At 40.1% G+C, this 20,523-nt stretch overlaps 1 protein-coding gene across 2 annotated transcripts in view; it reads left to right on the top strand.

Moving 5' to 3' along the window:
- ALKAL1 (ALK and LTK ligand 1) overlaps window positions 1–20,523 on the top strand; it is a 148,267-nt gene that overhangs the window by 111,966 nt on the left and 15,778 nt on the right. For both annotated transcript variants that reach the window (XM_040354191.1, XM_040354190.1), the window contains one exon: window positions 12,503–12,553. In XM_040354191.1, coding sequence (XP_040210125.1) covers window positions 12,503–12,553 — 51 coding nt within the window. The remainder of the gene's footprint in view (window positions 1–12,502; window positions 12,554–20,523) is intronic.

Here is a 20,523-nt window from a genome sequence, read left to right as displayed (position 1 = left end):
CAAATGTGGAACGAATCATCTGAGTTTCCATTATTTCTTATGGGGAAATTGGCTTTCATATACAAGTGATTTGGATTACAAGCATAGTTACATAGTTGCATAGTTAGCCAGGTTGAAAAAAGACACAAGTCTATCCAGTTCAACCAAAAAATATATATATAATAATATTAATAATAATAATACAATCCTTCACCCACAATTGATCCAAAGGAAGGCAAATAACCCCAGAAAAGCATGCTCCAATTTGCTACAGCAGGGGAAAAATTCCTTCCTGATCCCCCGAGAGGCAATCAGATTTTCCCTGGATCAACTTTACCTATAAATGTCAGTACCCAGTTATATTATGCAATTTAGGAAATAATCTTTTTAAAGCAATCTACTGAGCTTGACAGAACCACCTATGAAGTCAGTCTATTCCACATATTATAACAGCTCTTACTGTGAAGAAATCTTTCTCTATTTGGAGATTAAATCTTTTTTCCTTTAGACGTAAAGAGTACCTCCTTGTCCTCTGTGATGACCTTAAGGTGAATAACTCAACACAAAGTTCACTATATGGACCATTAATATTAGAAACAATGGCCCTGAAATGACAGACCTCAATTCTTTTAGGATCCGTGGGTGGATGTCATCGGGTCCAGGTTCTTTAGGCCCCTTTCACACTGAGGCAGGAGGTGCGGTGGCGGTATAGCACCACTAAAAATAGCGGCGCTCTGCAGAGGCGCATTGCGGGCGGTATTACCGTGGTTTCCCATTCTTTTAAATGGGAAGGAGCGGTGAAGGAGCGGTATACATACCGCTCCTCTCACCGCTCCAAAGATGCTGCTTGCAGGAGATTTTTTTTCTCTCCTGCCAGCGCATCGCCTCAGTGTGAAAGCCCTCGGGCTTTTACATTGAGAAGGCTGGGCAGGAGTTTTTTAGGCAGTATTTAGGTGCTATTTTTAGCGCTGTACCACCTAAAAAACTCCTCAGTGTGAAAGGGGTCTTATCCACCTTTGTTCTGTCTAAATATTTCTGGGCCATATCACTTTTGAGCCATTGTGGATCATTTGGGGCTGTGTCACTACCACCCCCATTATGTACATGAGCTTCCCCATGCTCCTTTGTATACACAGAACCAAAGAAAGTATTTAATATATTTGCCATCCCCAGTCACCCACTCTAGATTATTTTGTAAAGGGCCTACATGCTCAGAACTGATCTTTTTACTATTAATATATTTGAAGATTTTCTGGGGGTTTGTCCTATCTTTTTGCAATCTTTCGTTTTGAATTTGTGTTTTCTTAATTTTCTTTTTACATATTCTGTTATATTCTTTGTAACATTTAAACCATTTTCATTTTTATAATTTTTTAATAGCTCTTTTTTTATTATTTATAGCCACTTTAAATTTAGCCATGAGCCACATAGGTTTTAGCCTTTTAAATGTTTTTCCCATGGGAATATACTTTGCAGTGAGGTTACATACAGTCGCTTTGAAGAATTCCCATTTCTGTTCTGTGTCCATTGATGCCAATATTCCCTCCCAGTCTAAGTCCTGGAGAGCAGCCCTCATTCTTGGAAAATTTGCTCTCTTAAAGTGTTTTTATCTTACCTGTATTCATTTGTTGCTTACAGCTGACATTAAATGAAATCATGTCATGGTCACTGCTACCCAGATATTCTTGTATTTGAATATTGGTAATAAGCTCTGCATGGTTTGAGATTACTAGGTCCAGCAGAGCATTATTCCTAGTCAGGGCCTCAATAAACTGGACCATAAAAATGTCTTGTAATAGGTTTATACATGTTTGCCCTTTAACTTTCCCAGCAGTGCATTACTCAAGTCAATTTCCAGGTAGATAAAACCCCCCATTATTATCACTGTCCCAGTCCTTGCAGCCCTTTCCATCTGTGCAAGGAGCTGAGTCTCCACCTCCTCACTAACATTGGGAGATCTATAACAAACTCCAATAATAACCTTTGTAGTATGCACACCCATGTACAGTTCCACCCATAATGCTTCAGACTCATCACACACTCCATCAAGCATGTTTCCAGAACGAATTATGCTCGCAATCCAAGGTTTTACTGTACCTGTTTGGTACAAACAGCCATGTACTCCTAGGCTCCATTATGATACTGTATACATGTGGTCCAGTCTTTCATGTTTCTTATATGAATGAATGAATTAATTACTTGTATAGCGCTACACATGCGAACTGAATTGCCTCTGGGCGCTTTTCCAGCCAGTGTCGTCTTGGCTGGTGCGGTCATTTTACCCTGTAGGATCTCGACACGCAGTCATACACACAGATATACATATATATACTGGGCCAATTTTGGACAAGATCCAATTTACCTACCAGCATGTCTTTGGAGTGTGGGAGGAAACCGGAGTGCCTGGAGGAAACCCACGCAGACACAGGGAGAACATGCAAACTCCAGGCAGATGGTGTCGTGGTCGGGATTCGAACCAGCGACCCTTTTGCTGCTAGGCGAAAGTGCTACTCACTACACCACTGTGCTGCCAGGTATTTTAAAATGTGTGCTACGTAAATTGGTTTAGATTTTGATGCATTATCAGAAATGGCAGAGTTTTATATTGAATTGTCAGTTTTTCAGTAGAATGGACATTTTTTATATATCGTGACTCTCTGGTAGTACTGTCAATTTTATTATTCACTTGAAATCTCTCCATGCATAGGTAGAAATACTGGCTCAGTGTCGACCTCTTAAGCCCCATACACACTATTAGATTTTCTGCAGATTTACCAAAACCATATAATATGAGGACAAACCTTAAGAGTTCCAATTTGTATGCAATCAGGCAGGCCCTTGCACTACATGGTCTTGGTAAATCTGAAGACAAAAATCTGCAGAAAATTTAATAGTGTGCATGGGGTCTAAGACCCCACATATGCTGTCATACCTCCTGACTGAGTAGAGTTACTCCCCCTAGGATGCAGAAAAAAAGAAAACTGAACAATTTACGAAGCCTTTAGTTTTATTTCATATAATCTTGACAGAAGACTAATAGCATCGTAAAAATGTTATTAGTGTCTGTTGTCAGATTTTAGTTCAGCCAGGTATTTTAATGGTGTCAATTGGAACTTGTAGCCTGGCATGTTTTCTTTAACAGGATGCAAATACAGATAATTATCGTATTTATCGGCGTGTAACACTCACTTTTCCCCCTGAAATAGAGGGAAAATCACAAGTGGGTGTTACGTGATACGTGATATGTTACCTCGGAGGGGAAGTGGCGGCGATGGAGGCGGGGCTGTGTGTGACTGCGAGAGCCGAGTGACAGCCGACGGCTTGGTGATTTCCAGCACTGATCAGGCTGCATTGATGGGAGATGGCAAGGTTGCAGATGGGTATTGAGGCTGCAGATGGGCATTTATCATAAGGCATTCAGGCTGCAGATGGGCATTTATCATAATGCATTGAGGCTGCAGATGGGCATTTATCAGGCTGAATTGAGGCTGCAGATGGGCATTTATCAGGCTGCATTGAGGCTGCAGATTGGCATTTATCAGACTGCATTAACGCTGCAGATGGGCATTTATCAGGCTGCATTAAGGTTACAGATGGGCATTGAGGCTGCAGATGGGCATTTATCAGACTGCATTGAGGCTGCAGATGGGCATTTATCAGGCTGCATTGAGGCTGCAGTTGAGCATTGATCAGGCTGCATTTAGGCTGCAGATGGGCATTGAGGATGCAGATGGGCATTGATCAGGCTGCTTTGAGTCTGCAGTTGGGCATTAATCAGGCTGCATTGAGTCTGCAGATGGGCATTAATCAGGCTGCATTGAGTCTGCAGATGGGTATTGATCAGGCTGCATTGATGGGATATGGTGAGGCTGCAGATGGGCACTGATAAATCTGAATTAATGGGCACTGACCCTTATTTTGCTTCAAAGTTATTTATTTCAAAAATATTTTTTTTCCCCTAAAACTTCCCACTTATAGTGAAAGTGCGTGTTATATGCCTGTGCGTGTTATACGCCAATAAATACAGTAATTAGAAAAGTAATGCCTGAATCATAAGGCTGCAGAATTATATTAATTCAAGAGTATAGATTCAGCTTATCACATATGTCACAAATATCACAAATTAGTTTGCTAGTTTCTTTTGCATAAAATACATTTATGAGATTTTTAAATCACACTATTTTTAGAGAAATTGCTTGAATAATAAGCTTAAGTACTCATGCTTGTAGACTCCATCAACTTGTGATACATCAGAAACATAAAACAAAATATACGTGTTAAGTGCTGGAACTACATGTGACATGCTCATTTTAAAATGTCGTTTTTGATTATACAGTGTTTGATCAAAGATATGCAATAATTCTGGTGGAAAATTATAAAGTCATATGAATTATTTTGATAATAATCTGCAAACATGAAAAATTAAGCATGGAGGGAAAAATTATCTATTTTTTAAATCAAAACTGATGCAGCTTAGGTGGGGCTGGGATTACTATTAAGAAAAGTGCTGGTGCTTAAGCAGGTCTGGGGCATGTGTGGGACGCAATGTCTGCTGGGACACGCAGATTGGTCTCAGGAGAGGCAGAATGCCAATCTACCTATGTAAACAAGGCAGACCGCCATTCTGTGAGAGGGGAAGATGGAAATCTTGTGTTTCTGTTACGCACGGACACAGATCTCTGTCTTTCCTTAGTCAAAGCACCCCCCACACAGTTAGAAAGCACTCTCTAGGAGCACATTTAACCCTTTGATTGCCCCTGATGTTAACCCCTTCCCTGCCAGTGTCATTAGCACAGTGTTTTTAGCACTGATCACTGTATTGGTGTCACTGGTCCCCAAAAAGTATCACTTAGTGTCAGATCTGTCTGCCGCAATGTTGCAGTCCTGCTAAAAATCGCTGATCGCCGCCATTACTAGTAAAAAAGTTATAAAAAATGTTATAAACATATCCCATAGATGCTATAACTTTGCGCAAACCAATCAATATTGGGATTTTTTTACCAAAAATATGTAGCAGAATACATATTGGCCTAAAATAATGAAGAAATTTGATTTTTTCTTTTTTTTCTTGGGTATGTTTTATAGCATGAAGTAAAAAATATTGTTTTTTTTTTTCAAAATTGTCTGTCTTTTTTTTTGTTTTCTAAACAAATTAAAGTAAAATTTGGAGTGGGACTTTATAGGTGCATGAAAAAAACATAATTTATATCAAAAATAAATTTTATTTATACAAAAATAGAAAGATAGAATATAAAATGCATCATTCAATAAGATATAGTTTCAGGTATGTATACAGACAAGTTTCTCAACATATTTCGCCATTTGATTTGGCTTCTTCAGGAGTTTTAGTCAAGCACAACTGAAACAAAAAAAAGGAACAAACAAAAATATACAAGAGTTATACACAAATATGAAACAAAATATCACAACACAATAGTCACAAATGACTGGAAACGTGTCTACAACATACAACAAAAAGTTCAAGATGTATAGCATCAATATGAAAAAGAAAAAAAAGAAAGTTACCTGTAAATAAAGATGGAAACGCCTAAAAATAAAATTTAAAGGCGACATCAGGAATAACTCAATTTTTGAGGTGTTATTCCTGTTGTCGCCTTTAAATTATATTTTTAGGCATTTCCATCTTTATTTACAGGTACTTTCTTTTTTTTTTCTTTTTCATTTTGATGCTATACATCTTGAGCTTTTTGTATATGGTATAGACTCTTTTCCAGTCATTTGTGACTAATGTTTTGTGATATTTTGTTTTATATTTATGTATTACTCTTGTATATTTTTCATTTTGTTCATTTTCTTTTTTGTTTCAGTTGTGCTTGACAAAAACTCCTGAAGAAGCCAAATCAAATGGCAAAACATGTTGAGAAACTTGTCTGTATGGATATCTGAAACTATATCTTATTGTATGATAGAATATAAAATCCATCTTTCTATTTTTGTATAAATACAATTTATTTTTTATATAAATTATGTGTTTTTCATGCACCTAAATAGTCCCACTCCAAATTTTCCTTTATTTTGTTTTATCATTAAGGGATGTGGTGCCTATGATGTACAGGCGACAGGTATTTTTCAAATATTTTTTATTTTCTAGTGCAAAAAATAAAAACCACAGAGGCGATAAAATACCACCAAAAGAAAACTCAATTTTCTTTTGGTACAGCGTCACAAGACAGCACAATTGCCAGTTAGAGTAACGCAATGCTGTATCACAAAAAAGGGCCTGGTCATGAAGGGGGGTAAACATTCCGGTGGCTGAAGTGGTTAAAGTGCAATCTAAATGTTTAAAACTCAGTAATGCTAAAGTTGCTAAAAGATAAAATGTACAATGCAAATGTGATGTGTTTTTTTTTCATGCATCTAACCCCCTAGACATTAAAATATAACTTTTATTGCATTTACTAAAATATGATATTTTAGCCCAAATTTTCATACACTACTTGTGTCTGTTTTTGAGACTGTTTAACTATCTGAATATCATACAGGCTCACATAGGAGATCTATTGCTTTCTAGCTACATACAAATTTGTGTAAGATTGACAGTGACGTTTTTCTGTCAAACTATTTCAAAAGATTAATGCTTTTTTTGTTCTTTTCTCTTTTTTCTAACGTTGTCTCGTCTTCTGAATTTCTTGTACTGTTGCTCTGCCCCTCTCTCCATGTACTGTTTATTTTTCTTATCTTGTTCCTTTTTGTACTTGCCAGTCTAAACTGATAATTTAAAAAGCTTTTTCTTCTAAAGTCATCCCCAACATGTTTCACCATTTGTGGCTGCATCAAGTGTTAAGTACAAAAGGTGCTTTAGTTCATTGTGCTGAAAATAAACAAAATGGCCACAAAACCAATAATTTTGGGAGCACAAGCATTTTTGTTTTAAATAAACTATTAAAATGTTTCTATTTAAAAAAATAAAATAGTGCCAGATCAATATTAGAATATAGATAGACACTGTAAATAGATACATAGATAAATAGATAGATAAATACACAGATTTGCCATAATTACAAGTAAAAACTTGAAAAGTAAAGTTTGGTTCAAATTAAACTTAATATAGAAAAGTTACAAAGATAAAAGATAAAGCACAATGTAAGTTAAACTGTGAAAAATGTACATTTCTGCTAAATACAATATTAACTGCTTAGTATGGATTAGCCAAGCGTACCTGGCTTTGGTTTAGAGCGGGCCCAGCGAATATTGTTAAAGTTCAGATGTCAGTTTCAGACTCCACTAAAATTAATGGGAGCCAAATGTTAGTAAACAGTAATGGCATTTTTCTAGGTTAATAGGCAAAGGATTGTCAAACAGCATATGGAGTTGTGCACAGCCCCAAAGAACGCCAAAAATGTTTTAAAAAATTACCTTTGGTGGAGAACAGTAATTTTAATAAAACTTTAAAGGGATTGTAAAGGTACAATTTTTTTTCCCTAAATAGCTTCCTTTACCTTAGTGCAGTCCTCCTTCACTTACCTCATCCTTCCATTTTGCTTTTAAATGTCCTTATTTCTTCTGAGAAATCCTCACTTCCTGTTCTTCTGTCTGTAACTCCACACAGTAATGCAAGGCTTTCTCTCTGGTGTGGAGTGTGGTGCTCGCCCCCTCCCTTGGACTGCACTAAGGAAAAGGAAGCTATTTAGGAAAAAAAAAATTACCTTTACAATCCCGTCAACCACCAACTGACCAGCCACCACAGTTATATGGCGGCAGGTAGACTCGGCTGTGCGAAATCACGTAGGTATACGTAATTTCGCATTTCAGCCATTTCAGCCATTCAGCCCCTGGTGCCGACACACGTGCCCGGCGGGAGCGATCACCGCTGGGCACCCGCGAACGCTCGTTACAGAGCGATAACCGGGAGCTGTGTGTTTCCCCTAGTCAGTCCCACCCCCCCTTCAGTTATAACACACCTAGGGAACATAATTAACCCCTTCCTCGCCCCCTAGTGTTAACCCCTTCCCTGCAAGTGGCATTTTTACAATAATCAATGCATTTTTATGCACTGATCGCTATAAAAATGACAATGGTCCCAAAAATGTGTCAAAAGTGTCTGCCATAAGGTCGCAGTACCGATAAAAATCGATGATTGCCGACATTACTAGTAAGAAAAAAATATATTAATAAAAAATGCCATAAAACTATCCCCTATTTTGTAGACGCTATAACTTTTGCGCAAACCAATCAATAAACGCTTATTGCGATTTTTTTTATGAAAAATATGTAGAAGAATACGTATCGGCCTAAACTGAGGGAAAAAAATGTTTTTTTATATATTTTTGGGGGAAAAAGTAAAAAATATTCATTTTTTTTTTCAAAATTGTTGCTCTATTTTTGTTTATAGTGCAAAAAATAAAAACCGCAGAGGTGATCAAATACCACCAAAAGAAAGCTCTATTTGCGGTAAAAAATTACGCCAATTTTGTTTGGGAGCCACGTTGCACGGCACTTGTCAGTTATAGCGACGCAGTGCCGAATCGCAAAAAGTGGCCCGGTCATTGAACAGCAAAATGATCCGGGGCTAAAGTGGTTAAGTGAAACATTAACCACTTGCTTACTGAGCACATATACCCCCTTCCTGCCAAGGCGAAATTTCAGCTTTCGGCACTGTCACACTTTGAATGACAATTGCGCAGTCGTGCAACGTGGCTCCCAAACAAAATTGACGTCTTTTTTTCCCACAAATAGAGCTTTCTTTTGGTGGTAGTTTTTCACCTGTGCATTTTTTTATAGTTTGCGCAAACATTATAACGCCTACAAAATAGGGGATAGCATTTTTTTTTTTTTTACTAGTAGTGGCGGCGATCTGCGATTTTTGTCACGACTGCGATATTACGGCGGACACATCGGACACTTTTGACACATTTTTGGGACCATTAAAATTTATACAGCGAACAGTGCGATAAAATTGCACTGGTTACTGTATAAATGTGACTGTCAGGGAAGGGGTTAACACTAGGGGCGAGGAAGGGGTTAAATGTGTACCCTGGGAGTGATTCTTACTGTGGGGGGAGAATACTGACTGGGGGAGGTGACCGATGGTGTCCCTATGTACAAGGGACACACCATCTGTCTCCTCTCCCTAACAGGACCTGGATCTCTGTGTTTACACACAGAGATCCACATCCCTGGCTCTGTGACTGCCGATCGCGGGTGCCTGGCAGACATCGCGGCCACCAGGCACCCGCATCCGCACCTGTGTGACGTGGCGGCGCGCGGCCGGTGGCCGTATATAGACGGTCTCCCCGGCAGATTATAGCAACCTTGCGGCCGTATATAGTCGGCCTGCCGGGTGGCTAGTGGTTAAACATGCACACTTCCTTTAAAAAACATGCCTGGGGATTCCCTGAATCTGCCTGTGAAGTGACTCTTCTGTACACTGTATATAACCTATAGCAGCCGAAACTGATGTTTACAAATTAAAAAAGAGTCCCGTCTTCTATAGCAGAACTTTATCCTTATTCAAGATGAAGGGGGGAAAACCCATGCAGGGGGGACCACAAGCAAAAAACAGTGTAGCCCCCCCAAATGCTATACCATTCCAATAGGGATGGTATGGATTTTTAGGAGGAACCCCAGGCAATATAGAAGAAAAAAAGCTTGTTACTCCATACCAGATCCTTATCTGAGCATGCAGCCTGGCAGGCTAGGAATGGGGGGGGAGGGATGGAGCATCTGACTCACTCCTCCCTGAACCATACCAAGCCACATTCTGTCTGGTAATGGGTAACCAGCTGCTCTCCTCCCCTCTCTGTCCCATTGTCCCCTCACAGTCAGTGCAGTGCCTTCCACTTCCCACCCACACACACTCACTGCTCCTCTCCAATACATCGGTCTGGCAGAGTGAGCAGTCCTGGCAGTGCTCCAGTAGCTGGAACTAGAAGCAGAGCATCAGTAAAAATGAGGCCAGGAGGTTCTGTATCCATCCACAGAGAGAAACAAGTACCTTGTAATTAGGGCTGTTTCCATCCTGATCATTACAAATACCTGAAGATAGGTGAACATCTGATACATGTTATGGAAGAAGGATTCTAATTTAGCTTTTATGGGGTTGCTAGGGGGGTGTTGAAAGAGTTTTTTGGGGTGCTCCTTGTTCCGGGTGACAGGCAGTGAGAAACCCGAGCAGAGGATGTAAAAACCAGACTGTCCGGGTAAATCCTGGACAGGTGGCAACCCTATCCATAGGTCCCTTTACCATCTCCTGATTTGTAAATACGATTTGTCCTATGGCATCATGTGACACAGATTAATGAGAGCAACTGGTAGGAAGCCTTAACATGTCGATGTTTCACTGGGAAACAGACCACAAATTTTGTTGATAATAGAAACACATCAGATTATATACTGAGTATTGCAAAATATCTGTCTTTTCTGGAGGTAAGAGAATGATTAATTGATTCATAGTAGAAATTGGCATCTCAGTTGAAGTAAGCCATATTTTGGATTTATGATGGATGTCAGCATCTCAGTGGGATGCCGACTATTTTATTGATTCATGAATACAACACGTGGTTTAGTTTCAGCCAGATTACAGATTTGAAATATCTGTTTTTATCCTGCAGAAATGTAGGCTGACATGACACGTGGACTCACAGATGCTTTGTTTTACATTCATTTACTTTATATAATGTATAGCAGGAACTCCTGGCTGTATAGAGGGGTTTTGGGGAATTCTAGAAAAAGGACCCAATAAAAGAATAATAATAGAAACCCAGAGCAGAAATATTGATCTAAGAAGGGGAGCAGGCACATGGTTAGTACAGGCAAACATGAATATACCACATTGTCAGCAGTGTTAAAGTGGTTGTAAACCCTAGCTTATTATGTATTACTTACCTCAGATTGAAACCCCCTGCAGCTGTTTTCGCCTCCCCCTACGGCTGCTGACGTCTCTCCCAGGGCTCACTTCCAGGTATCGTGGCTCCGGCGCTGTGTTCGGCAGGAGTCACGATGACGTCACTCCCGCTCATGCACGTGGGATCCGCAGTAATGGTACACAGACTGAAGCAATGACATATAGGTGCCATTGCTATAGTTTGCCCCAGTGTGCATGTGCAGATGACATAGGCACATGTAGGGGACAGGGGATATCTCCTAAACCGTGCAGGTTTAGGAGATCTCCTGGGTAGCTACAGGTAAGCCTATAGGCTTATAGTGGTTGTAAATTCACTAAGGCTTTATAGTCTAAAAGTCTTAAGCCTCGTACACACGCTCGGTTTTCTCGCCAAGAACCAGCAAAATAACTGCTGGCAGAGCTTTCTTGCCGAGTACACCGAGCGCGTGTACGAGACTTTCAGGTTTCTTGTCAAGAAAACTGCCCAGAATCTCAACGAGAAAAATAGAGAACCTTTTAAGACTCGTACACACACTCGGTTTTCTCGGCAAGAACCAGCAAGAAAACTGCTGGCAGAGCTTTCTTGCCGAGTATACCGAGCGCATGTACTAGGCTTTCAGGTTTCTCATCAAGAAAACTGCCCAGAATCTAGACAAGAAAAATAGAAAACATGTTCTCTATTTTCTCGTCGTGAGATTATCGGCAGTGTTTTCCTGCCGAGAAACCCGAGCGTGTGTATACTATACTTACCTCTCCATGGAAACCCGCGCATGCTCAAAATGACTTAGACGCATGAGCGGTAGCTTCCTAGGCATAGGTAGGGTGCAGCAAGATGCCGTCGATGGTATCAAATGTGACGAGCGCATGCTCGTCGTACGAGATGACGTCACCGCGTTCTTGCCATTCAAAAGAACGGCAGTTCTTTTGAATGGAGTGTCTGTACACTGAGGCAGCAAGAGATTCTTGCCAAGAATCTCGTCAGGAAAAACAATGTTTTTTTCCTGACGAGATTCTGGTCCATGTTTATAGGGCTTAAAGCTTGTGGATTCCTCCTCTCTGGGTTCATAGCCTCTTCTGACTTTTAAAACTACATTTGCTGTATAACTTGTGTTGCTGCATGGGCCCCATCTTGGATTAGGAGCTCCATGTAGCAAGGGCTGAGATTAAAAGACTGCAGAGCACCCCTGAGTGGTAATTTTACTAGCCTTGGTGTTTCTGTGTATGCCAACCGTGTAGGAAAATATTAACAAAAAATTTAATTGTAAAATAAAACAGGAATACACACACAAAATAAATATTAAATACATACAGTTATTAGAAAACAGAATTTTTCATTATAGTTGCTCACTTCTACCTACAAGTGCAGGAAGCAAAAATAATTCTACTACTTCCTAGTCACTTCCATATTACCTATGGGTAAACTTTCCTGCAGATCCAAGTCTTATTATTTTGCATTTCATTAAAAAAAAATTTCATAGAGCTTCTATTTCTCACATCCTAAATTATTCTGAAAACCCTAATTTTCTTTATCTTCATGCTGTACCTAAAAAAAATGTATATCTAGGTTTTGCCTGACAATTACAATTATAGATGTTTTATTACAGATAAAAACTTAGATAGGAATTTTATACTCAACACAAAAAAAAACTATTAACATGAGTTTTTATAAATATTTTTCAGAACTTCTTTCCAGAGACACCCTTAGAGACAGATTCATAAATCACTTTACAGGTAAGGATATTTATGATACATTGAGTTTTATTTTTCGAATTTCATTAGTGCTTCAAGTGATTATCTGTAATTCATACAAAATGTTAGAAAGTTCTTATTCTTTAAACTTACAGTCTATCCATAGCCAATACTGTTATGTAGTATGTTTATGAGATGATAGACAGTTAAATATAAAAAAAAAAAAAAAAATCACAAAGTCAGTAATTTAGCATTTTGGGTACAGGTAATCCATGACTACATTTAATTTGCCAACACTTTAATTTATGGAAAATATAACAGAATATTCTGTGTTTTTAATAAGGCAGTTCAAAGAGTAATGATATTGTGGAAAGTTCAGAAACTGTAATGCCGGGTACACACAATCAGAACATCTGACAAGAAAACCGTGGATTTTTTTCCGATGGAATATTGGCTCAAACTTGTGTTGCATACACACGGTCATACAAAATTCCGACCGTCAAGAACACGGTGACGTACAACAATGACGAGCCGAGAAAAATTAAGTATGGTCGAAAAAATTGAGAACCAGCTCTCAAATTTTTGTTGACGGAAATTCCAACAGAAAAAGTCATATGGAGCCTACACACAATCGGAATTTCCAACCAAAAGCTCACATCGAACTTTTCTTGTCGGAAATTCCGACCGAAATTCCGACCGTGTGTATGCAGCAAAACAACCAGTTTGAAACCATCTCACAATATCACTGCAAAAAAATAAAAGTGGGTTGTTAAAAAAAAGGATGCACTGTAGCTTTATTGTTTCTATTTTATTACAGTAGCAACTGAGGGGCAATCCTTCAAGAATACTTTTTTTTTTATCCATAAAGATTTTATTGAGAAATAAAAGGGAACAATGTTACAGATAAAACAGCCTCATCAACAAATATGACAAGCGAAATTAGGAGGAGCTACAGTGCAGTGCTACACTTGAGATATAGGCACAACCCAAACATGCATGATAAAATTCGAGCAACATTCTCATTATCCCCAAGACACTCATCTATTGCATTTCTCCCAAGGGGGATGTAACTCAGAGTGGCAAAGAAGGAAGGTATCAGGATAAATGTGTTCAAAGGCATCTGGATCCTTCTGCTAATATAACTTACAGCCAACTATGGCTCTTTACCCACACAAACAGGTCCTATATCTGTCACTAAGATCCCCCTATACAAACAGTATGGGTGGATGGGACGGCTCAAAACCATCCCACCCTCCCATCATTAATAAAGGAGGAAGAAGGAGTAAAAAGGAGAAGGGGGCGAGAGAGAGAGAGAGAGAGAGAGAGAGAGAGAGAGAAAGAGTAAAAAAAAAAGGGGGGGAGGGGAGGGGAAACAACCAGAAGGGGAGTATCGAAACTCAAAAGCACATAACCGAGGAGGTAAGTGGGGAGACCCACTGCCCCCATCGTCCACTTGATATCCGAAGAAGTATAAACTATTGATGTCATAAACCAGTCACCAACCGGGCTAGATTCACCGGTTTTCAATCAGAGTTCGATAGTCTGCAGTGTTTTGAAATTCAAACCATTCGCTCCAGACATAAGTGAAGGTGGGAATTCTATCTTGTGCAGTGCATATCAGTTCCTCTATCGCTGCCAAATGGTTAATGCGTGTCACCCATTCTTTTACAGTTGGTGGCACCGCAAGAATGCTTTTAATGCATCTAGAGTTTGCTGTAAACTTGTTGTGATCTTAGGTCAGTAATACGGTGTTGTCAGCAGGGCCGGATTAACAATGGGGCTGATGGAGCTGCAGCTCCAGGCCCCTTTCTCAAGATAGGCCCATTTGCCCAAAAAAAAAAAATGTTTTTTTTTTTTTTTTTTAAGAATTTTTTTTTTTTAAGATCGAATTTGGGGGGTTGTAGCTCGATAACCAGAGGTCACAGAAACCCCACATTTGGGGGTAGGCATGGGAAGAGCTACCCCACAACTGGTTAAAATATGGGACGGCTATCATTTATGGTTCCGGAGATACGGGCCTGCTTGCACAGCCTGTCAGAAGCTACATTCAGAGCGGCCAATATAAATACAAGCTGACACACTACAGCAGACTGATAGGATCACAGTGCTTATAATAATTATTTGTATATTACTCATGGTAATTAACCCCTTGCCACCCAGGCCAATTCTGACACTTCTCTACTACATGTAAAAATCATCATTTGTTTTTTGCTAGAAAATGACTCTATGGTGGCCTTTGCACTTTTTATGTTGCAGGGTACAGAGCTGCACGATTCTGGCTAAAATGAGAATTGCAATTTTTTTGCTTAGAAGATAGATCACGATTCTCTCACGATTGTTGCGGCGTAACATCATCTTTCACATTAAAACAAACAAAAAAAAAAAAAAATGGGCTAACTTCACTGTTTTGTTTTTTTGGTTTTTATTATTCATTGAAGTGGCAAAATGCAGTGTGACATAAAATAATGCAGCAATAGCCATTGTATTCCCTAGAGTCTCTGCTAAAATATATATAATGTTTGGCGGTTCCAAGTAATTTTCTAGCAAATAATATTGCTTTCTAACTTAAAGCGGGGGTTCACCCTATTAAAAAAAAAAAATTTTTTTTTTTTTATTCTAGCATTACATTCGGCATCGTAGCGCGAGCTACAGTATGCCGGTCTTACATTTTTTATCCCCGTACTCACTGTGCTATTCCACATTGAAGATTCCGGGGAATGGGCGTTCCTATGGTGAGAGAAGGTGATTGACGGCCGGCCCTGGCACGTCACGCTTCTCCGGAAATAGCCGAAATAGGCTTGGCTCTTCACGGCGCCTGCGCATAGCCTGTGCGCAGGCGCCGTGAAGAGCCGAGACCTACTCCGGCTGTCTTCGGGGAGCGTGACGTGCCAGAGCCGGCCGTCAATCATCCTCCCTCTCCATAGGCATGCCCATTCCCCGCGGGAGTCGGAATCTTCAATGTGCAATAGCACAGTGAGTACGGGGATAAAAAATGTAAGACCGGCATACTGTAGCTCGCACTACGATGCCGAATGTAATGCTAGAATGATGTTAAGGAGGGTGAACCACCGCTTTAAGAAACAAGTGTTGGACTTTAAGTGGTTAAATTTAGTTACAATGTTAGTTAGTTACAATGTTTCATTTTGTTTACAAACTTCGCAGACTGCCCAGATTTGTTCTTTACACACAGAAGTGTATCCCTTTGATCTAAGAAGGAAGTGTCAGTTACAATGTTTCCTGTTAAAAACTTGGCAGACTGCCCAGATATTTTCTTTTGACAGCTGAAAGTCTCTCCACTTGTTATATGAAAGAATCAGCAAACTTTGCATTGAAGATCATCAGGGGGGTTGAATCGAGATCACAATTTTTTTAACGATTAATTGTGCAGCTCTAGCACGGTATTTGCGCAGCAATTTTTCAAACATGTTTTTTTGGAAAAAAAAATTTCATTCATTAAAAAAACAGTTAGTTAGTTAAGTTAGCACAATTTTTTTTGGTATCCTAAGCGATGCTTTACATTTTTTTAGGTTACATGTTTAGAGTTACAGAAGAGGTCTAGTACTAGAATTATTGTTCTCGCTCTGACGATCGTGGCGTATGTAACCTGTGTGTATCTGGCTCTGATACTACCAGTGCCTACCCAGCCCCTGACTAGTATCTCTCCCCAGCCTGTCCCCACACACCCTCTCACCTGCTGACCTGTGGATGTGGGAATCACTCCTGCAGTGTTATTGTGTTCTGCCAGTGCGTACAATGATCAGTTTTGCTTACTTTAGCTGGCAGCACTGATTGTTTTAAGAAAAAAAAACAGGCTGGTTGTACTCAAGTTGATTAATAGATTGACTTGTGTAAAACCAGCTAGCCCATACATAGATTGACTATGGCTGGTCTCTGCATAATTGGCGTAATTTCAATCCATGTATGACCCGCTTAACCACTACTCAGTCCCTAAATATCCTTCCACTCCTGTACATAGTGCTCACTGTCATACTCTCCACACTCCTCTCCTGTACATAGTGCCCACTGTCATACTCTCCACACTTCTCTCCTATACATAGTACCCACTGTCATACCCTACACACTCCTCTCCTGTACATAGTGCCCACTGTCATACCCTCCACACTCCTCTCCTATACATAGCTCCCACTGTCATACCCTTCATACTCCTCTCCTGTACATAGTGCCTGCTGTCATACACTTCTCTCCTGTACTTAGTGCCCACTGTCGCACCCTCCACACTCCTCTCCTGTACATACTGCTCACTGTCATACCCTCCACACTCCTCTCCTATACATAGTGCCCACTGTCATACCCTCCACACTCCTCTCCTATACATAGTGTTCACTGTCATACCCTCCACACTCCTCTCCTATACATAGAGCCCACTATCATACCGTCTACATTCCTCTCCTGTACATACTGCCCACTGTCATACCCTCCACACTCCTCTCCTGTACATACTGCCCGATCATACCCTCCACACTTCTCTCTGGTACGTACTACCCTCTGTCATACCCCCTCACTCTTCCTGTACATACTGCCCATTGTCATACCCTTCACACGCCTCTCCTGTACATAGTGCTTTTTTCCGTACCCTTTGTACTCCTCTCCTGCCCACTGTTAGACCCTCCACATTCCTCTCCCTCACCTGCACATACTTCCCACTTATATACCGTCCATACTCCTCCCCTATGTCGCTTACCCACAAAAACAGTTCTTTAAAATTATACTGAATATCCTCAATGTTACCAGCTCTAGAATGGACACACTTTTGTTAGTTCAACTAAAGGAAATATCAGTTCTCATATTTGTTCTGCCCCATTATTAGTACTGATTTAATTTTGTGATTACTACCATGATGTATAGAGGAACATCGGGGATCTCAGCTACTCTAAATATAGCACTTATATAAAAAAGTGGCCCTGAAAATATTTTTTAAATGTTGGCAACTGTGCACTTAGGCACTGCCCAAGGGCCACCGTCCACCGGGTCAGTAGGGGGCCCCATGAGAGGCTCCTGGGATCCTGTGATAATAAAGCGGTAGTAAACTTTCCTGACATTACTACTTTTTAGAGGCCCTGGGGTAGGTTATGCCACAACGTACAAATATGCACAGCATATTAGCACATTAGTGTACACTTCAATTTTCAGACTGAGCCCTCCAGCGCTGCGATGAATCAGGCGGGGCCTGGACACTTCCATCTTCACCCGGTCTTCCTTCTGGGTTCTGTGCCTTTGGTCACTTGCCTTGGCTGGGCTGCGTTCATGTCATTCCCACGCATTTATTTATTATTTATTACACCCCATTCACACCTCCGCGACAAAACGCCCGACGCCGGCCGCTCGTGCCGCTGGAGGGGAGAATTCCCATTGCTGTCTATGAGATGGTTCACATCTCATAGACGCCGTACACCTGCGGCATGAAAAAAAGTCCCTGACCCTTTTTTTCAGGCAGCATTGGCGTTCGGCCATACAAAGCAATAGGAAGGATTTGTAAAAAAAAAGTTACACTATTCGCGGCAAAATACGCCGCATACGCGGCGTTACTTGTCGCGGAGGTGTGAATGCAGCCTAAAAGGCCCCACCAAAATCCTCAGAACCAGGCCCATGATGTTCTTAATCTGGCCCTGGTTGTCAGTTGCTTGGGATCCTACTTTGGCTGTACCCCTGTGCTCTTTTTTCACTCCATCTCAATTCGAATGATGCTAGGTAAAGTTTGGCTTGCACAGCGACTTAGCCTTTTAATTTAATAAGCCTTCAAAGCTTCCAGGCTATAGGTAGGTGGCCAGTCTCCTGGTGATTATAAAGCTTGCTGTAGAGAACAGTTCTCAGAATAAGAAATAACCAGAAAGAAAAGGCATTCATATTGGTAGATTTAAATGTATTGAAAGGGTCCTGGTTGCCTGATTCTAAGTAGCTCCAACCATGTGGTGGTTCTGCACCCTTACACCTTTATTGTGTACCTTCATTGTATGCTGCGTACACACGATCGGAAAATCCGACAAGAAAACCATGGATTTTTTTCCGACGGAATCTTGGCTCAAACTTGTCTTGCATACACACGGTCACAACAAATTCTGACCATCAAGAATGTGGTGACGTACAACATTACAACGAGCCAAGAAAATTTAAGTTCAATGCTTCCGAGCATGCGTCGACTTGATTCCAAGCATGCGTGTTTTTTTGTGCGTCGGAATTGCATCTGAATTTTCTCCAAGAACTTTTCCCGTCTGAAAATTTGAGAATCAGCTCTCAAATTTTTCTTGCCGGAAATTCCGACGGAAAAATTCAGATGGAGCCTACACATTTTTCCGACCAAAAGCTCACATCTGACTTTTCTTTTCGGAATTTCCATTTGTGTGTACATGGCACAACCGTGTTTGATGTATCTCAAAAAAGATTTAAACTTTTAAGGCATGCCTTTTTGTACCTGAGAGATGTCACGAGTTTGCAGTGGAGGTTTTCTACTATTTTAAAAACAGATAAACAAAAGGGGATGTCAAACTATCATATTACATACAAAAGAAATTGAGATTAAATGGTACACTTCAGCAAGGACTAGATGTAAAAGTAGTCTCTGAATAAGCGCACTGTGTTTGTGTATGCATTTCAAGACATACGTTTTAATTTTCACTGGAATGTACTTTTAGTGGGCCACATGCATTTAATGTGTTCATTATGTACAGATATGCAATACAGATCTATCACAGTATGGTATCGCATGGTAACTACAATGCAAACCATTCATTGTCCTTTTTAGTAAGGAAGTACAAAGAGGAGTAACATTTTGAAAAATACTGTAGCCCGAAGCAGCCAACCAGTCAAATTTCACCTGTTCCTGGTAATTCATGGCTAATGTTTACTGAAAAGCACGAATCCTCTCTTACCAAACTTTTACTAACACAAAATTAGCAAAAGCAGCCCAAAGGGTGGCGCCATCTGAATGGAACTTCCCCTTTATAGTGCCGTTGTACGCGTTGTACGTCACCGCGCTTTGCTCCAGCATTTCTTTTCATGATCGTGTGTATGCAAGGCAGGCTTGAAAAGAATCACGTCGAGAAAAAACGTGTTTTTTTTCTAGGACATGAAAAACGGTCGTGTGTACGCGGCATTATACCTTGTTCTAGAGCATCTAATATTAGTAAAGCATTATGGTGTTTACATTAGTTTGTCAGAATTCACCATATTGTCTTGACAAAAGCACTGTATGTTACACAATTTGCAGGAATAAATTATCACAAAAAGTACACATATCATATATTACAAAAAAATTGGCAAGCTACAACACTTCTATGTAATGTCTCCACGAGTAGTTGAAAATCACTGCCCTGGCCTTCTTATATATATATATATATATAGTGCATATTAACAGCAAACTTAATTGTTTGTGATAGATTCACGACACCATTGTGAGGTAACCAATGGGAAAGCATGTGTGAACTCAGCAGGCTTAAATTACCATTGCTGGAAAGCACAGATGTATTTGATTCAGGAATACCTCCAGCATAACTTCTAAAGTAGTGATTTTTATCTGCTCGGACAAAGCACTGTATGCATACATTTTGAAGCCCCAAAAGATGTGTTATAGCACAAACAACTTTCTAGATGCATTTGCACACCTGCAAATCAGATAATATAACAAATGTAAAATATTTATCAATGCAAAAGGTTTTAAATGTTTAAAGTTACATGGACACCTCTGCTTTTGAGTGCAGTGTATTACAACAATTCTGCTCACCACAAACTGGTAAAGTTTCCAGAAATAGGGATCGTTTTGGACATTAAAGAGGCTTTTAAAATCAAATTATGCTATAAAGTGTGTTTGTTGCTTTTTATCCTGAAATTGGTTTCTGGCTGAATGATTGGATGACAAGCAGCACAGGGAGACCCTGACTCTAAGGCCACATACACACGATCGGTCCATCCGATGAAAACGGTCTGATGGACCGTTTTCATCGGTTAACTGATGAAACTGACTGATGGTCAGTCGTGCCTACACACCATCGGTTAAA

The sequence above is a fragment of the Rana temporaria genome, chromosome 5 (assembly GCF_905171775.1).
Source record: "Rana temporaria chromosome 5, aRanTem1.1, whole genome shotgun sequence".
NCBI classification, from domain to species: Eukaryota; Metazoa; Chordata; class Amphibia; order Anura; family Ranidae; genus Rana; species Rana temporaria.
Note: the sequence above shows the minus strand (reverse complement) of the source record. Positions and strands in the feature narration are given on the sequence as shown.